At 38.9% G+C, this 22,941-nt stretch overlaps 1 protein-coding gene across 1 annotated transcript; it reads right to left on the bottom strand.

Moving 5' to 3' along the window:
- Nucleotides 1-379: 379 nt before the first annotated feature.
- mylipa (myosin regulatory light chain interacting protein a) lies at nucleotides 380-22,018 on the bottom strand. The gene is made up of 7 exons (XM_057355263.1): nucleotides 21,808-22,018; nucleotides 18,802-18,992; nucleotides 7,941-8,126; nucleotides 6,344-6,541; nucleotides 6,015-6,179; nucleotides 4,213-4,624; nucleotides 380-1,653 (listed from the first exon to the last, which is right to left on the bottom strand). Exons 1-7 carry the CDS (start codon nucleotides 21,892-21,894, stop codon nucleotides 1,471-1,473), a joined length of 1,422 nt encoding a protein of 473 aa, XP_057211246.1. The 5' UTR covers nucleotides 21,895-22,018; the 3' UTR covers nucleotides 380-1,470.
- Between the last annotated feature and the right edge of the window lie 923 nt (nucleotides 22,019-22,941).

Below are 22,941 nucleotides of genomic sequence, written 5' to 3'. Positions count from 1 at the left end.
TCATAATTACATCTCTCTGAAAATGTCTATACAGCAATGTGGAAAGCGCTATAGAAATACTTATGAATGGAATATTTCACTTTTTGAAGAGTAAAGACAACACGTGCAGTATAACAGCATGTACCTCCGAGTACGCACCCTGTAGTTTTCCATTTCAAACACAAGCAGGTGTAAACAGGGCTGTTACGGTCTTGCAGTGCCAGAGGTCACGTACCAACCCGTGTTTTTGACTTTCATGAGGTTTATAAGGCACCAGAGTAAATCCATTACCAGTAAAGTGATACATCCGTTCTTCCTACTTCAACAAGAAGTAGAACAGATTTTTTAATGACAAAAACGTGATCGCACAAAGTTAAAAACACAAACACAGGACACAAGGCAAGTTAAAAAACAGCTTTATTAATACCTCTCGTTCAAAGAAATATAAAACGTTATTTCTCTATTTACAGAGCATAGTTTTTGCTTCAAACAAACAGAAACAAATCCTACAAATTGAAAAAATATCCCCCACTGTGACCATTCCATATTGTGTCAGCAGTAAAGAAAATATTCCTCTTCATCTTTCCATAATAATCTGTGCAAAGAAAGGATGCATATCAAACACACGGTGTCGCTGCTACATTAAGGCAACAATACACTTAGGAAACTCCTCGGTAAAGTGACAGTGGCAATAACATATTTAACTTTAATTTTCCTATAGAAAACTTTCCCATACCTCCCACACAACAAAAAAACCTCTTAAAAAATAAAGTTCAAAATCTCCTAAAATGGTTAGCATTGCACTGACAGAAAATTCAGTACCCTTCAAAAGCAAATCGATAGTTGAGAATAATAGTGAAATTATAAAAGCTTTAGAAGCAAAAACCTTCGGTCAACACAATCCACTAACTTAGATTCATGGAATATTTATGGAACGTCCGTTTAGGATTTGGAGTGTTGGTTATAGATGCTGTGAATCTACATGTGAATGGAGGATCAGTAGTTTGACAAAGTCCTCTCTACTCAAAGTGCTGCAGGGTTTTGTGCCCCTTGCCATAAAGACCTCTTCATTGGCATGGACGCCATGAAGACCTCAAAACAACTTAAAACTTAAATTCACTGCAAAGGGAACATACTGAAAGTGGATATTGCATGTTAAAAGCACAACATAAAATTCAGTTAAATTAGGAAAACGGCTCCTCATCACAGGGCACATTTGTGCGAGGTATGAGACGAATATAACTGTCTGAACTCACTGTATGCTACGGAGAACAACAATCAATAACAATAAAAAACTTTTCAAAAGAAGAAACAAACGTTTATCAGATCAACTGATAGAATTAATTTAAGAGACAAATATCCACATGATAAATGAACGTCAAACAGGGTCTCAATGGTTTTAAAACGACATTTGTCAGGAGTGACCCAACCAATACGAGGAGACTTGAAGTCAAATGGAATAAAAGTCTTGTGGAAGACCGGTAGGCCAGCTTAGTTTTGGTAGATCTTCTCACTGGTGGAGTAGTCATCAGTAGTGCAGGTGTGGGTGGCCATTCCTCTGTGGATGGGTTCAGGGCTGTTGCCCCCGGCGATGGTCAGGTTGAGCAGACTGGTGCATGTGGGTAAGTACACATGCTGGATGTGTTCTACCTCTGAGCGACACACCGGACATGACTGCAAACACAAAATCATTTCAAATAAGTCAATTGCTGTAATATATGCATTTCATCACACAATGTTCAGTTCGTTACAGTAAAATTCCTAGATATCATATTTTGGGAACACTTGGTACAATAAGGTTGTACTTGTTAACATTAGTAAATGCTTTAGCTGAGATAACAATGAGCAACGTAGTCTTTCAGCATTTATTATTCCTTGTTTATGTAACAGACACAACATTTGATTTCAAAAATGTTTTAGCACTCAACTCAACTTTATTTATAAATGTCTTTACCATTTTCATTGTTCCAAAGCAGCTGCACATGAAACATAATGACTATAAGTTACACAAGTAAAAAGAGAGCAGTACATGCTCAAATTGCATCATGCTGTAGAAGTATTGTTCATTGTTAGTTCATGTTAGCTAATGCATTCACTAACTGTAAATAAATACAACCTTATAGTAACGTGTTACCACTAGAGTCAATACAGAATACTTTTGACTATAGTAATTATACTTTTCTGTAGCATATTTACTATACCACTACGTGGTCCACTGCAGTTGACTAAAGTTAATTATAATAAATTGGATACGTCAGTATTTTATAAATGTAATCTACTTAATATAATTAATACTATAGTATATTGTAGTAGATATTAGGGCTGGGCAAACAAATCGAAAAATCTATTAATCGTTTTTAAAATGCGGTCGATTCAATATAGAATCTTAAAAGCTGTGAATCGATTTTTTTCTTTCATATTTCCGCAAGCACTGAACATTCATTGATGTGAATGTTATTGCTACTACTATCCACTAGATGTCACTTTTCTTTTTGCTGTGGGTGGATGTTACAACAGGGAGCATATCTTTGATTCATTGCTTAATTAACATGCCAGATGCGGGTGTGTCCTCGAATTTAACATCACCTTCACATAAAAGGCAGCGGTTCATATGATTGCAGCCTCTCTTTAGAGCTAATTTTGTGAAACTTTGTTTGTTATACTGTACCTTAAATGTAAAATAACCTGTTCCGTTTCAAAATGTGTTTAAAGTTTAATTTCATTTTATATTCACCATTGTAATGTGATATTTAATGATCTTTTTTTAGAAATATCTATAATTTGTATTAAATCTATAATCATTGACTCGGATCGAGAGCCTGTGAATCGGAATCGGAACATCAGAATCGATACCCAGCCCTAGTAGATATATTTTCCTATAGTGTACTGTGGTAGATATATTTGTAGATATATTTTCCTATAGTGTACTGTGGTAGATATATTTTCCTATAGTGTACTGTGGTAGATATATTTTCCTATAGTGTACTGTGGTAGATATATTTTCCTATAGTGTACTCTGGTAGATATATTTTCCTATAGTGTACTGTGGTAGATATATTTTCCTATAGTGTACTCTGGTAGATATATTTTCCTATAGTGTACTGTGGTAGATATATTTTCCTATAGTATACTGTAGTAGATATACTTTCCTATAGTATACTGGAGTAGATCTATTTTCCTGTAGTATAACATTGACTATACTACTAAACGTCAAACTACAATTCACAATTCAAATTAACTATAATGAATAGTACTTGTCAGTATTTTCTCTATTCCATCTATTTACTACAGCAAACAATACAGTATACTATACCATTCTGTAGTAAATGTACTTTTGTGTAGTACACTTCATCATATACTACACTACAATCTACTGAAGTTATCTATAATAAATAGATGAAATATAGAAAGTACTGATGTATACTCTTTACTATAGTTAATGCTACAGAATACTATAGAAAACTGGAGTGTTTATACTTTTCTGTAGTATACTATACTACCACATGGCACACTACAATTTACTAAAGTTTAACTATAATAAATGGTATACTTCAGTATTTTCTATACTTTTCCATTTATTATACAGGAAACTATAATTACTACAGTACACTAGTCTAATATTTACTATAATATGACATGGTATACTGACATTTACTAAAGTTAACTTTAATAAATAGTATGCTTTAGTATCTTCTATACTTTGTCTTTACAGTAGTTAATACTACATAATATTATAGTATAATACAGTATACCAGTATACTGTAATACAGTACTACACAAATAGTATACTATTTTTATGGTTTATCAATCTACTATAGTTAATACTACAGTACAATAGGCTACATTATACAACATTTACTATAATAAATAGCATGCGGTATTTCTTCATGTGGAAACATGCAGATTCTTTCACTACTATTTTGAACCATGGTATAGTAAATAGTATACTATGCTTTATCAATTCACTATACTATAGTAGAATTACTAAAAAGCGTGTACAGTAGTATAATATAGTAACGTACACTACAGTATTTCTTTATGTGGCAGTTAAGCAATAGCAGGGGTCTGCAACATCGGTCCAAGAGAGCAGCAGACTTGCCTGTGGCCTTAGTAATCATGAAGACACTGATAAGCTTGCGCAGGTGTGTTTGATTAGGCCTGGAGCTAAACTCTGCAGGACTGCGGACCGACGTCGCAGACCCCTAAGCTAAAGGAACATGCACGTTCTCTCACCTGCAGCTGCGCAGCACAGTTCTGACAGCAGACCATGTGTCCACAGGGGCAGAAGGCAGCGTCGATCTCCTCCTCGCAGCACAGTACGCACAGCAGCGCCTCCCGCAGTTTCTGAAGTTTCTCTTGCAGCAAACGACTCTGCTGACAGCCCCCGCAGTCCAGCGCCCCCTCCTGGTCGCGAGAAGGCGAACGGGACGACGGGGTGTGCTCCCCCGGCCTCGACATCATGTCCACGATACCTGCGTTGTACAGCGCACGCCTGGCATAGTCGTACACTTCCTTGGAGGTGCGCCGGATGTCAAACACATACTTCTTGCCCATGTTGATGTTCTCGTTGAGGAAAAGCGAAGCCAGGTGACCCTTGAAATCTCGGCTGTACTGCATCATGACGGCGTTTGTCACGGTATCACATCTGTTGGACGAAAAGACAAACGTTTCTGCCTGCTAGCATGACAGCTTGAGCGCATTAGCTGCTCAGTGACAGCGACAAAAGCAGAGATTATCCAACAGCATCCATTAGCGATAACGGGTTACTGGAAAGGTGCTGTAGTCATGGAAACCAAGGATGGTGACGCTTGTCAGAGATCAAGAACAGAGCACTCACAGACCGAGTCCTCAAATGACTTGCCAATGAAAGTTTATATCTGGGGCAGTAGAATGATGAAACAGCACCAGACGTCACGCACCGATATGCGTTTTAAGGTGAAATGTAAAAGAGCCAAGCGTGAAGTTTTATTACCGGACTTATGCAACACTGCTGCTCCGTTTCAGCTCAGTTAATGGGAACATATGTCACTACAGTACACTGACTCTATCGCTGGTATCTATTTGTTCTGTCAGTGTCTCTCAAGTTGGACACAGACTGTGCTTAGCCATCATAAAAACAAATGTCACAATGCCACATAACGTTAATAGACCAAAATATCATATCTACTTGATTATTGTGGCCACAAGAATTCGTGATAACAATATTATCACTTTGTCTAATGAAACAAAAGGTAAAATGTTGTCGGTCAAATTCATATTTAATTTATTTTGCTTTTTTGACCAATACATCTTTGATTTTGATATAAATTATGGCATGCTTTTTTGTGCGATTCGCTGCGTTCTCACATCTAGCAGAGTAAGCTAAAGTTGCTCTCCGACTCCTATGAAAACTATTATCAGAGAAAGTCTAAAACAAAAGATAATCCTGTACTTTTGTGAGAGCCGAACAAACAAGGACAAAACCTCTTGCTTTTGTGGCTCAATTCAAACTGCTGAACCGGTTCATTTCCACAAAGAAAATGCACAACAGCAAAAGAACATTAACAATAACCAGGCCAAGAGGAGTTTACTTTCTCTGTGATGAGGTCTACAGATTTTTGAGAAGGTCAGACAATGACAAGTGCCAGTCAGACAAGCTAAAGCAGGCTAGGTGCTTAGGCTCCGTTCCAAAACCAACCGAACAGCATCATCTCCAATACACTTCTATGGCATCATCCTAAGGATGGGGGTGAGAGAGGCTGTTGGGAGTGGGTGCCCCTTATTTTGACACACTGAAAGTGGTGTTTAAAAGCTGCTCGACTTCTTTAATTCTACTTTTCAGTACCGAATTAAACCTAAACTTTCTCTTGCTTTGTCTGCCATGTTGGATTTGTATTAAGCTCATCACAGTGCATTATGGGTTGTCTTGTATTGAGTTCATAAGGCACGTGGCACTAAGCAAAGCTTGTAAATAAGGCAGAAAAAAACAGCACTTTAAGAGACTTTTGAAGAATGTAATGCATCGTTGTGAATATATGCGAAATAATTGATCTCACCTGTAGAAGGCGTGAGTCTCCGTGATGGACCGGTACAGCCCACTGGCTGCCCGATTACTGATCAGCTTGAACAGCAGGACCACACTATCACTGGTTTCCTTGGTTACGGTTAAGTACACACTCTTTCCGGATTGCGTGGCAATTTGTATTATGGGATAAGATATCCTGCAATGAGGGAAAATAGCAAACATTATGCAATGGCAGCAATATCCCCATTCATTTACTCTCATTCAAAATAGGGACCTTAAATATTTTTCACCATTTTGGGGGTTCCCAAAGAAAGAAAATCATTTAGATTTGAAAAAACTTTTAACTTTCAATGTTCTGACCTGTTAACCATGGTGAAGTCTTCTCGACAAATGGCGATGCCCTCTGGTCCCACTCCAATAGCCAACCTCTGTCCTTCCGCGTCCCGCGCCCAGTGCCACTCCACCCCGTAATGCTCCAGCAAGGACACCAGCTGCAGGGCCTGGTATTCAACAGAGCCCTGACTCAAACCCTCCAGAGCCTTGTGCTTGGATATGATACTGCCAAAAACATCACAGAGATTCGTTGAGTCTGAGAGGAAAATGACCGGTTGGAAGGCTGTTCCTCTTCACAGATTTCTTTATAATTTTACTACTATTAATAATAATAATAATAATAACAATAAATCTATCCTATCTTTTGTCTTACATATATTTCTATTTATTCTTTTTTTCCAGTGGAGAATTTTCTTATAAACAATTCTGAATATTGTCTTCTAGGTTGATATTGTCAAATTATTTAATTGAGGCAGTCCAGTTGTGTTTTTTTTTGTGGATTCTGTTATGTTGGTTACCTTTTGTGTGTTTGTGTTTGTTAATATAACTTCAAAACTTTAAATAAAATATACAAAAATAATAACAATAATAATATTAATTATATTTTTTATAATAATAATAATTATTATTATTGTGATGTCAATGACTGTTATTATTATTGGTGTTGTTGTTAATAATAATAATTTTGAAATAATTGTATTAATAACAATTGTGTTATCTATCATTATTGTGATGCTTTCAAAAAGCTTACTCCTATAGATTTGATTTTATTGTTTGAATCGGAAATCACTGATATGATTAGTTGATAAAGAAAAAAGCAACTTTTGAGGAATACTAATGGGAAATATATCAATAAGAAATGGAAAAAAACACATGCTTCACAATTTAGGTTACATGGATAAAAATAAAATGAAGCTAAAACAAAGACAACACTAATAGCTAGTTATATATGGCACACAACTAACAAACACATTATGTAAGCCTCAAACAAGTCAAACAAGAGATAATGTTCACAAACATTTTTCTTGTATGTCTTAAGAGCATTATTTAAATATACTTCAATGATTCATGATTGTGTTTGATTACGTCACCCATTGTCTAACCTCAACAAGCTGAAAAGATGTACAAAAGTAGCATTTGTAAATATCCAAAAAGCATTATGAATACTTTGAACATCTAATCCAGAGGTGTGTGATGTAAACAGAGCGAGTACAAACAAGCTTCATGAGTAAGACATAATGCTAAATCTGCATAGTCTGTTTAATTGTTCAATGACAGTCTTATATGTACTTTGAGACTGTCAAATGGCTACTTGGAAAAAATGTAAGCCTTTAAAAGTCAGTAGCTCTCTAATGAATGGAAAACACAGGTATCAAGAGTGGGACAATATGCGTTTTGCCACCCCATGCCCCAGACTTCCCAAAATGACATGCCTATATCCATACCCATTTATCTTCTTATCAGACGACAGATGAAGAGACAAACCGTTTTACACCAGACTACTTCGCATTCTCTAACCTTTATGAGTTTATAACATGAACCATAAGATCTTCAATTTATTGCAAAAACACCCATAACAGAGTCAAAGACGAAGGACAAAGAGATGAATGAGATGTCTATGTACCTGTTGATGGTTGCTTGGTTGGGCTCGATGGCACACAGTTCAGTGTACCAGTACTTGGCCGTGTTCTGGTTATAGTCACCGAACTCTGCCTGCGCGAGGAGGGCGCTGAGCTCTTCGGCTTGTTCCGAGCACATCCGCAGATGTCCGCGATGCAGATCCTCTTTCACGTGCGTAAAAAACAGGTGTCTGGAAAGCAGAGAAAGCGAGAAGGTTAGTTATGGATGAAAGCAGGTGGCTGGTGGAAAGTGACGGTTCGGTATGAGCATGTCGACAGGTGGTTCAACACAAAAAAAGTAAGAGCACACAGACGGAGGCAGGTGATGGAGAACTTGAATTACACAGACGCACAAAAAGGTCTTTCATGCATTTACACATGCGACCAACAACTGTTACCAACCAAGCAACACGAGTCACGAAAGGATACCATTCCAAAACAGAAAGCGAGACGGTTAAAAAAAGGGAACAGTACAAACAAGAACTACCATTTCCATTTCAATTATGGTCACTTTCACTTCAAAAAACACCACAGGAGAACACGCTTGGTAGGTAGACATTTGCTCCTGTCTGAGTGACTAATGTCTCTTATCCGTGTATGAAAGACCTCTTGTGGCCTTTAACAAGCAGGCGTGTTGCAGAACGATAAACCTGCCGGCTCCTGCAACACATGTCTGTATTTGCCAGCAACACAGCAGTGCTAATAATGTGAACTCAAGTCAGTTGATCTCAACCTTTTGGCAAGTTTGACAAGTAGAAAGTTGTATATTTGTTAATCAAGTACAAAGAAATGTTGATATAGCTTATTTGAATTATTGTTTTGTCTTAGTTTCATCATTTGAAATCATCTTGAGGCCCCTGCTTCAAAAACACTGAACTGAAGGATTCTTGCTAGCCGTCTGGACGTCAATAAAACATTTTTTAAGAATGATTTGGTATAAACCAGCCTTTTCCTAGCAGAGCTGGTAGTCACAAAACTTAATTATTTGACATATCTTTATTGATTCCAGAAGCCTGTGGTATACTTCTTTTTTGTATGCGTACGCTCGCGTACGCATACAACCGAACGCACAGCCTTGAAAGTATACCGCTTTCGACTGGTGCGTACACATGGGTATTGAGTTGACGCATACGCATTGCGACATATTGCAATACCTCTCCGGGCCTACAGGGATCAGGTTTTCTTCTACCTTGAATCGATTCTCCCAGGACACTGTTGCCACCTGGTGGTTAAACTAATTACTGCAAGAAATGGAATGCGCATGCGCGACCTGCGTATACTTTGGAGTGAGGTAACAAAATTCCGGCGGTCTCTCGCGTCCGCGTATAAAGGAAACAATACTTCAGCTTTAAGAGTCAAACCACTTCCTGTTCAGCAGAACAGAATGATGTGGACTGACAGCTTTTAAAGTTATCTCTTAAGTTATTATAGTTTTGCTTTTAGTTTTATTAAAGGGATAGTTCCCCAAAAAATGGTCATGAATTACTCACTCTCTAGTTGTTCCAAACCTGTATACATTTCTTTGTTTAGTTGAACACAGAGAAAGATATTTGGACGAATGCTTGTCACCAAACAGTTCTTGGACCCCATTGACTACCATAGTAGAAAAAATTACCATGGTAGTCAAAAGTGCCCCCAGAATACATTCTTCAAAATATCTTTTGTAATTTCTCCAAGTTTGGTTATAAGCATTCTTCCGAATATCTTTCCCTGTGTTTATTAGAACAAATACATTTATACAGATTTGAAACTCGAACGCGAGTACATGACAGAATTTTTATTTTTGGGTGAAATATCCCTTTTAATATTTCAAGTTAGCTTTCAGTTTTCGATTTCAAGTTTTTGTCAATTTAGTTACATTTTACATAAAATTATAAGAATAATCCAAAACTAAAATTTATTAATTTAATAAATTATTTCAGTTAATTTCTGAGGGAACATTTCTATTTTTTTGTTTACTTTTTTTAAGCCAATATTTGATTTGATTTCAATAAACGGAAACATTTTCAAAGTTTTAATTTCAATAAACTATAATAACCTTGACTGACAGACAATTTTCCCCCACTGACAATTTCCTGGTTCATGAGTCTTTAAAGGCAAAGATTAACATCAACAAATGTAAAAATAGCGGAGAGAAACAAAACCGTCAAACTATCTCCACAAACCTGTGTAACAGTTCAACGTGCGAAAAATTCCCTTAAGCCTACTTTCTTTTTCCTGCAGCGTGCCTTTGAGATGGGGTCAGATACACGTAAACAAGACTGAGCTGGTTACACTATAAACCCTTAGGTTACAATACTCAACCACAGATCACAAAACATCAACTTTTACATGTCCTCCGTGTTGACGTTTTGAGAGCAAACGGGACTCATGTTTACCCCCAGCGTGCTTCTGTTCCCCCAGCCAACAGAGGATCATGACAACACCACGGTCTAGCCGGGAGATATTCCCGCTCAGCGACCGCACACATGCAATGACTTTCAATAAAAAAACAAACAGCGGCGTATCAGTGCTCCCCAAGACCGATAAACATTTACTTTGGCTGCTTTATCCCCCTCGCGCACTCTTTCAATCCAGAGGGGAAAAAAGAGATTGAGGTTGATTCACGGGCTAGACAAATAAACAAGACCTGCAGTCTGACAAAGGGAGTCTCGCCCGGCCTGACTAGGCACTTCCTGGGATGACATCATATTCATGTGATGAATTACCTGGCAGGCAAAACAAAGGCAGCTGATGGGAGTGGGGAGGGAGGGGGAAGAGTAGGGTTACTGGCGGTCAAACGCTCCAGGACTGGTGCGGCACCAGTTCAGTCAAGCTTGTTAGGCGACTTATTAGAAACACGCAGCTGCGCTGATGTAGCCAACTGGCATCAACAAGCCGTGACACACAATGCGCTCTTTCACTGCGATTGCACCAGTATTAAAAAGGAATATTGCCTAAAAATTTTCATGAACTACGATAAAAATCACAATTTTTGACTGACTTCAACCTCCATCGCATCCGAATAGCACCTGTCGGGGAAATCAAGGAGTAGTGCACGAAACAGGTCACATTTGTCTTACCAACTAGTTCCGTGCATGTGCAACCAGAACTCATGAGAAAGTTTTCACAGGGTGGTCATTTCATGTAAATAATACAAAAATGTATGATTATTGCAAAATAGATCCACCCCAAACCTATGGTGCTAAAGTGGATTGAGATAAAACGTTGAACAAATTAGCCATCTTGTAAAATTGTTACGTGTATATACATGTGCTGCTTGGAAAAGAAATCCACACCCATATTTTGTCATTTACTCGATGAAATCATTGCGTTGAGGTGTGGCAAAACTCCTTGAATAAAATAAGTACTCCACAACAAAACAACGAAATAAACAACAAACAAAATAAGTGCTAAGAGTGAAACTATGCTAATTCAAAGCTAGGCTAATCAAGTAGCAAATGAAAATAACCGACTGCACAAATATTCACTTCTTTGCTCTGACAACCCTAAAAATTCTTTCAAAAGTGAATCAGAATAAAAGATTTCAGAATAAAAAGCTCAAACAAAAAGATACTTTAACACTAAAATATTTAACACTTGATATGTAACAAAATTCGACTAGAATCGTCTGTACCTTAAACTGACAAGTAGGTCACTGCGTGATCTCAGAGTTTTTTGAAGGAGGCGTTTGTGTGGTTGAGGTTTGGGCTATATATGCTATGCATTTTCTGCGGAATTTTCTCCAATGTTTGGCAGCAAAATGAATATGACAGGACAATCTTCTAAATTACTAAAGAGGATTCAAGGACTGAACGATGAAAAATTGCTAAATTAAGTTCGAGACAAGTTTTATTTAAACCTGTAAAAGTGTCAAGATTACTTTAAACCAATTAGAAGTTAATTGCCGTGAGATTACCTTCTCTCTTTGCACTTTACCCTAAAGGACTTTGAATGCTATTTTTGCACTCGCTAATTCTTTCCTTACTAATTGTTTCATCTTAGTTACAGGCAGAGTCATTGTGCCAGACCCCCAAACATCTGGCCCCCGACAAAGAACAAAACATCCCTCTGAAATGAAATGTGAGGCTTCTGCCTGGAGATTGTAACAAAGAGGCCAATGCGCACAGGACTTTCTTTCTTGTCAGGCGCCATTTAAAACAATGTGGTTTCAGAGTTATTCAAATAACATTGCTCTGAGGCGTGTGGCGAGGGTTACTGCGAGTCAACGAACTCTAGTAAACCTTGCCTCCAGCTCCGTGCACGACAGGTAAACGCTTTGCTAAACCTGAATGACATCATTTGCCTAAACTTGCCCCACAAAAATTTGAATTGACATATTTAACGTTTGTTTAGCAAACGTCTCTGCTAAGGGACGTGTTCTGCATCAGATTTGCATATAATAATGGTGTGGTACACAAACCAAGATGATGTGGGCAAAACCCCCCCACGTAAAATTGTATGCACAGTCAAGCCAGCCTCATTCCTCAGTTCACGAGAAACGTAGGTTACTATAGTTCATTTGCTCGGGTGGTTAAACCTGTTCTGATGTTATTAGCGCCCGTGTCATCCAGTAAACAAGGTACAACGGAGCGCCAGATTTAAGTCGATGTTAAAGGGACAGTTCACTCAAAAATTAAAATTCTGTCATCATTTACTTACTCTCAGGTTGTTTCAAACCCGTTTAAATTTCTTTGTTCTGTTAAACACAATGAAATATATTTGTACGAATGTTAGCAATTTTCAGTTCTGTGACATCATCCACTACCATAGAACAAAAAAAAGATTAAATATTTTTTTCCTACTGTTGAACACAAAGTGAGATATTGAAGAATTTAGGAAAACGAACAGTTCTGGGGCACCATTGACTACCATTTAATTTGACCTACTATGGCAGTCAATGATGTCACAGAATTGAAAATTGCTAACATTCTTACAAATATATTTCTCTGTGTTCATCAGAACAAAGTAATTTATACAGGTATGAAGTGACATGAGGCTGAGTAAATGATGACAGAATTTTCATTTTTAAGTAAGTTGTTAAATAGACAGAAAAGTTGCAGAGCTATGCATTTAAATGCCTTTAAATCATTTGCACAGACATTTGTATGTACAGGTGCTGGTCATATAATTAGAATATCATCAAAAAGTTTATTTATTTCACTAATTCCATTCAAAAAGTGAAACTTGTATATTATATTCATTCATTACACACAGACTGATATATTTCAAATGTTTATTTCTTTTAATTTGATGATTATAACTGACAACTAATGAAAATCCCAAATTCAGTAACTTTATGGAGATGCAGATTTCATTTTCCAACAGGACTTGGCACCTGCACACAGTGCCAAAGCTACCAGTAACTGGTTTAAGGACCATGGTATCCCTGTTCTTAATTGGCCAGCAAACTCGCCTGACCTTAACCCATAGAAAATCTATGGGGTATTGTGAAGAGGAAGATGCGATATGCCAGACCCAACAATGCAGAAGAGCTGAAGGCTACTATCAGAGCGACATGGGCTCTCGCTGTGAAGAACCTTTTAAGCACCTTTATTTTTAAGAGTGTTGTGTTACATACAGGCGAGTAAAGGATTTTCATTTTTGGTTGAACTTTCCCTTTAATGTTTCGAAGCATGTGCACCAACTACCAGGCCCCAAAAAGTTGTTTGTGTATTACATTCGTACGTGTAAATATCCTCCTGTGGTAAGGTGATCAGCAGCTTAAGGGGACTGCTAATGACCTCGTTGTTGGGATTTGACGTGGGGTGAGAGTGACGAGAGGTTTGTCTCGGTTCATGCCGACCCTGAATAACACCCAAGCTCCAATTCTAGCCGACAACACCCAGGGCCCTGACTGTGAAGATAACAAGAGCTGAGATCATGGTGACGTGTTTTGCATATTTGGAGGCAGAAAGAAAACCAGCGGTTGCTTGTGTAAGAGTTGTGTGAATGTTTTCACGACATTTGAATAAGAACCAAGAAGCCACGTTTAAAGTATAAGTGCACGATTTAATCTTTCAAGTATTATTTGTGGCTCTTCCCAAGGACCAGAGTCGAACCTGCGGACAGATTAATGTTTAAAAGAGCCCTACTCTTTTATTTAAAGTGTGCTGTGCTAATGGCGCTGGCCTCTGTGGATCAACGGGATCATTGAGTGCTGATGAGAATGTTAAACACTTAATCCTGGCAAAAAAATACAGCGGTCTTTATGGCATGTTGTTCATGCCAGACTTGTGCAAGGACTAACAAGTGCATAATCATGAACTTGCAGCAATTGTCAGGGCGGACTACCAACAGACTATTTTAGCTTCCTCAAAATAACAAGCGTACACACTGAAAGCCACAATTTTTACACCACACACACCTATTCAATACAAAAAAGGTATGTTTTGAAGAACGTTGGTAACCAAACAGCATTGGCCCCCATTGACTTCCACTGTATGGATATTTCTCAAAATATCTTTGTTTACAGAAGAAAGAGTTATGAATGACGTGTGGATGAATAAATAATGACAGAATTTGCATGTTTGGGTGAACTATGCCTTTAAAAGGAGTCTTACACTATACTATCTGCCAAACTCTTCCTAGCAAGCAAAGCCCTTAATAGGAGTGTGTTCCCATCACTTTAATCTTGGAATCAGAAAGATAGCATGCGACACTGCCAAGAGTTTTTAAAGTGTCAGATAAGACTTGGCTTAATGCAAGTGTAAAAGTGTCTGATTTTGTATGCTATTAATAGAGCAGTGCAGATTAAAAAACAAAAAGGTCTGGGGCCTCATGTACAAAGACTTGTATTGATTCCATACTAAAACATTGCGTACGGACAAAGCTGTAAATGTGCGTACGCACAAAAAAACTCATGCCTGAAATGAAGTTGTCGTGGAGGAACGCACATTCTCACATTAATTTCACTGTTAGTACATCCGACCGTGAGCGTGAAAGCTGGCGTACGCAACGTTTTTGTGCGTACGCAGCATTGATACATGAGGCCCCCTGGTCCCCCAAAACAGCATATCCTAACACATGGTGAGAGCAGGCTTATGAGTGTTTGTGGTCAGAAGAAAGGGGGGTGGGGTTGCTCTGATCCTCAAAAGAGCTAGTAATGCTCTAAGAAAGATTAGGGCCTCAAGACTGGTGGTTATCTTTAAAATTTCCCTCGTTTGAGGATGTTCCAGCCTGTAATTAAAACGGAAACATGAATGTCCAGGCACTGGAATTGGGCTATGTTTGCCATGTAAATATTGCTTCTAACTGGCAATAAACCACGAGCGCTCTGCTTGGAGAAAATATGAACATCTATTTTTGGAGGATGCATTAATGAATTTGAGAGGCTGTCATAACAACTGACGATAGAAGCTAGGTTTCATTCAGTGTGCTCTGGGTCTTATACAAGCAGCCCTCCGGCATTTAGAGGCCTGTACACAGTTTAGGGCATCTTACATAATGAAAGGGACAGAGACAGAAAGGATGTGGAGAGTGTGAAAGCATGACGAGAGTTGCAGCCGTGGAAAAGGAGTCGAATACAGCAGGGGTCACTGCTAAGCCCCCTCTTGTTTCCGAATTTGGAAGGCACGTTGGATTTTTTAAAAATGGGCCAAGAGAGAAAGTAATGTATATTCATTATATTCAACCCCAAAACATTTCAACTAAAAGGTACAATGGAATAATCACAATAACATTGTGTAAAAACCATAGCTTTGAGACCAATTTATATATTTCAAATATATTATAACATCAAAACTGACCCACTTACTTTAATACATGTTCTCAGACTTTATGGCTCGGTTTCACAGACACGGCTCAGCTTAAGCCAGGACTATGCCTTAGTTGAATTAAGATATTTACGTCGCTTTTATAAAAATGCCTTAGATTACATTACTGGTGTGCATTTTGAGACAAAACAATGGCACTGATATATTTTAAGATATTTCTGGGCAAGTTAAGACAGGTCGCACATTCATTTTAGTCTGGGACTAGCCTTAAACCGTGTCTGTGAAACCTGTCCTATGTGCAAGAAATCACACAATATGCACAGTATATATAAAAAAATCCCTAAACTCTGCCACTGCCGCCATACTTCTTAATAAGTGATATCCTAGGCCAAATAAGCCCCTCTCCAGCTTAGAACAGTCTGTTCCTGAGAGGCATGTGTGCACACTCATGAGCTCTCTTTTAGTCATAAATCAACGCTTTGGTCCTTTGGAGCAGTACGGGGACACTTGCCCCCCCCCAAGGCTAAAAAATGCTTTTTTCAGATATAATATCAAACTGAGTACAAGTTGCAGATGCAAAATGAAGAAAGAACAACAGGCTTGATGTGCATTCACGACTCCACTGAAAACATTTTCGGTGGAGAAATCCAAGAGTTGTCAGGATGCATTTCTATGAGCTTGTGGTGAACACGTGCCAGAACTCACTAGCGGTTGATGCAACATGCAGTGGCAAACAGTGTCGAAGTAGGGGAAAGGTCATCTCACAAAGAAGGTTAGAGAACATGACCCTTGTGGCTGTAGGCTGGCACTCATCGCGCATGCATGTGCGTGCACACACACAAGAATCCACAACAGTGCCAAAGATGGAACAAAGGTCTGTTTTCATGCGACGGCAGACAGCAATGTTCCCAGAAATGCTAGGCAGCCGATCTGCCACTGGTGTCATTTCTGCATTTAGTCAATCATCACTTTTGTATTGTTCACAATGAGAAAGAGAAAGTATGTCAGTTAACTTTTTGTAAAAGCCTTTATTATTCCAGGACATTAAGTAGGCAGTATTTAGAGTACACTCTGCAGTATGCACTATGCCATTCTGATCTTTGCCATTGTGCCCCATGTTGCATAAGTCAACAGCGCTCATTGCTAGTCTACAAGCTTCAAGTTTCCCTCCATCAAATACTCAATCTCGGATTGCTCAAAGCTTTGATTCTCAGCACCAACACAAGAGCGAAGCTTCATCCACCACCACTATCTCAGATTTTCCTAACACGTCAGCTCTCACACTGTAAGCTGTTTTCATGCTCGTTTGGAACTCCATCCAGGGTGCCTGGCAAGACAGCTTGAATTATATTACATGTGGCGGCTCTAGGGGTGTGATGTCCCTCCACCCTGCATCAACAAGTCTTGTGGAAGTAAAGCACAACACGTGCAACTTTCAATTAACAGCCCGGGTTTCTCCCCAACATCCCTCAATAGCCCCCTCCACCTGTCAGTGACCCCCGCTAATCTCTCTCAGATCACCGGAAGACCAAGCAAACCGCCCACTGTACCAAAAACAGCCTCACAAATCCTGACAAAAGCACACTGTCCAGTAACTGAGAAACGGAAGCGAACGTACGCGCACATGCCACCCTGCAGAAGGGGCAGGCGGCTGTGGGAATGCCCGCAGGAGCTGGCAAACCAACGCATTTCACTTCAATGAAAAGAACCCAGCCGAGCTTGGAGTGAATTAAATGTCCGGGCTCCAAAAGGGAGCTGATGATTAAATAACAGCAACAGATACTGGTGGGGGAAAGGGTTCGATGTGGGGTCAAAAGCCGTTGCAGCTATAACCACTTCGCTGGATAGCAAATAATTATGCTAATGTAGGAGAACCAGGCGCGTGACATCAAAGTAGTAGAGAAAGTCAGAGGAAGAAGCTTGTTAACACCTGTACCAGCCTGTTTTTACAGACAGAAACACATTTCCTGGGATCAGCGTTCTGACAGAAAACTGGTGTCATTTCCATAACAAACACTGAAACTTGCCATTCAAATGATCTCCAGTAGGACGTTTTTGAGACATGAGCATCAGGAAGAAACTTCTGATGTGCTTAAAAAATTGTGGATGGTCGACACACACCCATCACAAGAAATTCCAGTTTAGAAAGGAAAGCAAAACTGTTCTATTTTCAGCCATTATTAAAAGGGAATGTTACCGGTTAAAGACAGTTAAAACTCTATCGTCTGCATTTGTGGCATACTGACTACAGAAATCATCAACTTGTTTGTAATCCAGTTACAACGACTCATTTACACCTGAAGTGAAATGGAAACGTGTGCTATCTGAGCTGCAAGTCTGAATTCAAATTCTTACTACTGTTACAGATGAATGAACAAGCAAAGTTAGACAGTAATTCTATCACTCGCGGTTCATGTTAACCCATATGATGTTTCAGTCCTTAGCGATAGCTTGTTTGTTACAAAAAACGAATGGCCCAAAATGAATCTGTGGTCATTAACATTCAAAGACTTGGCCCCCAGTAATCACTTACTGTAATACTGAATAAAAGAGCATGAGGGGTGGTGACTGCCAGCTCGGTCTCGGTGGGTTTGAGTCTATGAGCTGGGGATCACATTGCCTGCTGCCGTTCGCAGCACAACGACCTACAGTAACCCTCAGGGAGCGAGGTTACTATAGGACAAACCACTGTACTGGGGTTAAAAAAAACTTTACAGGCTACCGTGCACAGTATTGTGGTCTCTCTCTCTCTCTCTCTCTCTCTCTCTCTCTCTCTCTCTCTCTCTCTCTCGCTCTACAAGACTTCAGTTGATGTTTATCTAAAACCAGTATTGCAATATTTAATGTATAACATGCCCCAGATTTCTGCTGTTATATCTTAACACAGTCACGTTCCCTAAAACGGGCCAAAGCATAAGCCAGGCATGGAATTCACATTAGATACAGAGAATGGAGGAACAATGTTTTTTCCTTTAACTAATCTCACATAAAATATTCAAACACCCACATACTCTGTCTTCCGGCCTCTTTTCGTCGAACGTCATCTTTTTACTGTACTTAAACGGAAATGTGTTTTGGCTGCCCATAAACAACGCTTCTCTCATTGCTTCCTCAAACAACGATTATTTTATTCTCTGTAGTACGCATGTTGCCCACATGTGTTTGTTTGTACCTCGTCTGCTCCTGCAGAATAAGATGAGGCTCCACGAAAAACTTCACTCGCAGCCGTAGTCTGCAGGGCGTGAGGTTGTCCATCTGCTGCGAGATTCTGTTCCTCAGGTTCAGCCACAGGTTTTCTCCTTTGCTGCCAGAAAACTGCAGCCCGAAGTAATCCACCTCTATTATTCCCAACTTCCGACATACCTGTCACCAAAGAGAAATAGCAGCTCACTTATAACATCATTAAACGTTGCAAGGATGCCAAGTACACGGTCAAAAAGTCTATCATTTATTGGGACGTATTAATATTTGTCTTGTTTTAAGGATATTTTTACAGGGAAAAAAGAAAAATTCACCTACAATTGAAAATGGAAGACATAAAGACCCGTTTTAAGAGAGTCTTGACTAGGGCTGTCACGATTATTAAATAATCGTCTCATCGCGATTGTTTGACCTCATCGCGATGGTTTCAGATCATCGCAATTATTGCACATCTCTATAGAAGACACTAGGGGGAGCTGTAGCGTATCTGCATATTGCATATTTTAGTGTATATATTGTTACTAAAGCATGGTAATACTTGTAAAATGTACCACCACAACACAATCACTTTAAAAAAAAACTAAAACATATACAAATTACCTGCAGTACAATTTAATATTATTTAAGCAAATCTCAGTGTGAAAACCAGTCTACCAAAATTTCATTAACACACAAGTAAAATTTTATTGTAGTCTCGCAAGTGAGAAAAAAACAGACTAGAAGCTTTTCTATGACTGATAGCATTTTAATGGTGGCTTCAATTCACACCTGATCAATTTACTTTATTTACAAGTATTTGGTGGTTGTATTATTGACAGGTAAAAGCCTAAACCTTAAATATATGATGACCCAATTTTTTCCAATGTATTTCCAAGAAAAAAAACATAGTCTTGTATTCAGAACAATATGGTCGTTTCAATCGCTGAATCAAAAATGTATGAGAATTAAATGTCAAAGCTCAAAAACAGACAATTAATCGTCATAATCGTCAAAGCCCCAAAACAGACAATTAATTGTCATAATCGCAATGATTTATTAGACAATTAATCGTCAATCAAATTTCATAATCGTGACAGCCCTAGTCTTGACAGTGTGTTAAAGGGGTCATATGACATGGCTAAAATGAATATTTTAGTTTGTTTTGGATGTAATGAAAGTGAAAGTGACCTATTTGTCAGGTATGGTGACCCATACCCGAAATGTGACCTCTGCATTTAACCCATTCAGAGAGTAGTGAACACACGCACAGCAAGTCATGAACACACGTACACCCAGAGCAGTAATGTGTATACATGATTTAAGGTTCAAAACGCTGTATTTTCCACATACCGTGCATGTTTGTATCTCCTCTTTGCCCCGCCTCTCTGAAACGTGCAGTTTTTTACAAAGCTCATCGCTCTGAAAAGCGAGGTGTGCTATGATTGGCTAGTGAACCAGTGCGTAGTGATTGGTCGAATACTGCAAGCGCGTGAGGGAAATGTAACGCCTCTTACCATATTTGGAACATCAGGTTCCAAAGCAATTGTACTGACAGGTAGGCCCACCTTACTTGCGTATAAATTTGGGCGGTCGAAGTCAAATCATACCACAAACTGACGTAGATTTGTGGGTCTGTGGTTACACGAGGCGTTTCAGGCAGGTCTGGGTGAGCATTCGCTTTTAGATAGAACTTTTGTTCGACACTTTAATTTATGCAATTTTACATGTATAATACATGCATGGGCAACACACCAAAGACCCAGAAAAACACGTATTCGCGCCATATGACCCCTTTAAGTCTTCCATTCATAGACTTTATTTCACCTATTTTACAGGTATAGTGTAAAAACTGTAATTGATTTACAGTACTTGTACACCAAACACATTTCTTTCATGAAAAAAAATAATGTTGAAAAATTGAGATAGTCTGAATGAAAGGCAAAGTATATAATATAGAGCTTAATTATATAACTACAGAAATAGTGATCAATATGCAAATTAACTAACAAACAAATGGTTACTTTTTCAACTTTTTAACAAAACCATGGCTACTTTTCCTAATGTTTAAACCCGACACAATGCATCTTCAGTCATAACTTTGAGTGTGACTATGAATTTCTTATTTTCCAACAGTTTTATTTAAGGGAATATGCATGCGAGTACGCCATCCTCAATAGTCTCACAATTATTACGTAACCTAAACCGGTGAGCCACAAAAAATCCCTTGTAAAAGGGCATATATTTGTGCATGCAAGTACTCGGACGGAAATAGTCTGCGGATAAAAAAAAGTGAAAGGTTCATTCGACTACATTACGGTTCGTTTGCAATGACTACGCAAACATATTGTTTCTTTATTTTATAAATCGTAATTTGCATTTCTGTTAAACATTTTCAAAAACCTCTGATTTCAGTTATTTAGGTGTGAAGAGGTTGTACACCTCCATGCATGCATGAGTCAACCATATGAGCTGAAGAGCGAATGAACTTTAGTAACCTCGAGCTCGCACGCCGTCAGTCAGATCGCACATGCAAAGAGCACGCTATTGTTTTGAGTACTCAAAACATCATCATTTTCTCTTACATAATCTTGCAAGTTTAAACTATAACACTTTGTGTGTCTTACCAATCACAGCACGTTATTTACTTCGTTTTAAAAAACACTTTCATGTGGCCAGAGATGTCTTAATTTAAGTCTGACTGACTCACCAAACATCAACATGCAAAACCAGCCGTGCATGTAACAACTCTCAAAAAAGGATGCGAAATATCACCTCATTTCTTCACCAAAACAATCTCACGCCATCAAACATCTAATGACTGTATTACATCTCCATTGTGCCTCGTACAAACTCATTCATTCAGCCTCCACACTACAGGTTTTTTTCTTCTCTCTTTATATTTACAAACGGAATTGCGCGAGCATTAACCTAACACTATGTACATGTATAAAAGAACAGACACATCTCATTCACACTGAGACTTTGAAAACGATGTTACCTTATTCAGACAGTCCTCTCCGTTTGCCTTCGCGTCCACTTCTATCTCCATAACCACCGAATCCGGTCGAGTTACATGGCAAAGCATTTTTGGTCTTTGGTCTACCCGTCCTTTCTGAAAACCACTAAAAACAGCTTGCACTGTTGTCTTTCTAGACACCCTACATCAGCCCTCAATCACTTCCCTCGAGCCTTCTTTTGATCTCTGTCGCTCAGCGCATCTCTGCTCTATATTAAACGATCCAAATTTACACCCCGCCCACTTTCCACACCAGCCAATCATATGCCGTATAAGAGGCTCCAGCGAACGCTCTTACAGCAACAGAAGTCCTGACATGTTCACTTAGTAGTGAATACCCCAGACGACACTAGCGTCCCCTAGCGATGCTTTATGATAAGAACATTGATGTTTCGGTTTAGAGCTTAATATATAAGTAATTGATTGATTACGTTAAACCACACCTGTATCTAAATTGAATTCACTTCTTTTGTTTTGTATTTGTGAATTTGGTCATAGTGCCTTAAAATGTATTTATTTAATTTACCTTCTTTTACTCCATGAGTGCTTTTATATGTTATATTATTTGTTACACAAACACTGTAGGCCTACTGTGCACTCAGCTGTCTAAATTTGAAACCTGTAGCCTACACTTAGTCCTTATGATTTTAGAACACATTAATACTTTTTACTTTATACATGAGTCACCCCTGGCCAATATTTCTTAAGTGAGAATACGGCCGTGCGCCAAAGCCATGTGTTCTTGCCCAGTGCTAGAGGACGACTAGAGTAAGTGCCAGTACGATCCCGTCTGGAGATTATACTACGCATGTATGCATGTTTGCATCTCTCCCTTGACAAGTGTGTTGACACTGACAGTAAGACATCGCCTAAAAAGCCTTTCATAATGAATACTGAATGAATAAATAAAAGTCGCTGGAAGAAAAATGTGAAAGACAAACTTTGCTATTTTTAGCAATAGCCTCTACATGCACCTTCCAATCTAGTTCTGGATGTCATGTCGGACCTGACGCAGCCCACAGCGATGTGAGTTGATTTTATGGTCCTCAGAATGACCTTTGCAGCGTGAGATGGAACACAGACAGGTGCCCAGCGGTCCTGCACCTGTTTCCAGAC

The sequence above is a fragment of the Triplophysa rosa genome, linkage group LG16 (genome assembly GCF_024868665.1).
Source record: "Triplophysa rosa linkage group LG16, Trosa_1v2, whole genome shotgun sequence".
NCBI lineage: Eukaryota > Metazoa > Chordata > Actinopteri > Cypriniformes > Nemacheilidae > Triplophysa > Triplophysa rosa.
This window is presented reverse-complemented; position numbering and strand designations above follow the sequence as displayed.

Excerpts from the sequence above, each read along its gene's own strand:
- mylipa (XM_057355263.1), bottom strand. The coding sequence starts at position 21,894 with ATGCTTTGCCATGTAACTCGACCGGATTCGGTGGTTATGGAGATAGAA. Across the intron at positions 8,127-18,801 it reads ATTCTGCAGGAGCAGACGAG|ACACCTGTTTTTTACGCACG; the intron begins GTACAAACAAAC and ends TCTGCTTTCCAG. Across the intron at positions 4,625-6,014 it reads GAGACTCACGCCTTCTACAG|ATGTGATACCGTGACAAACG; the intron begins GTGAGATCAATT and ends TTCGTCCAACAG.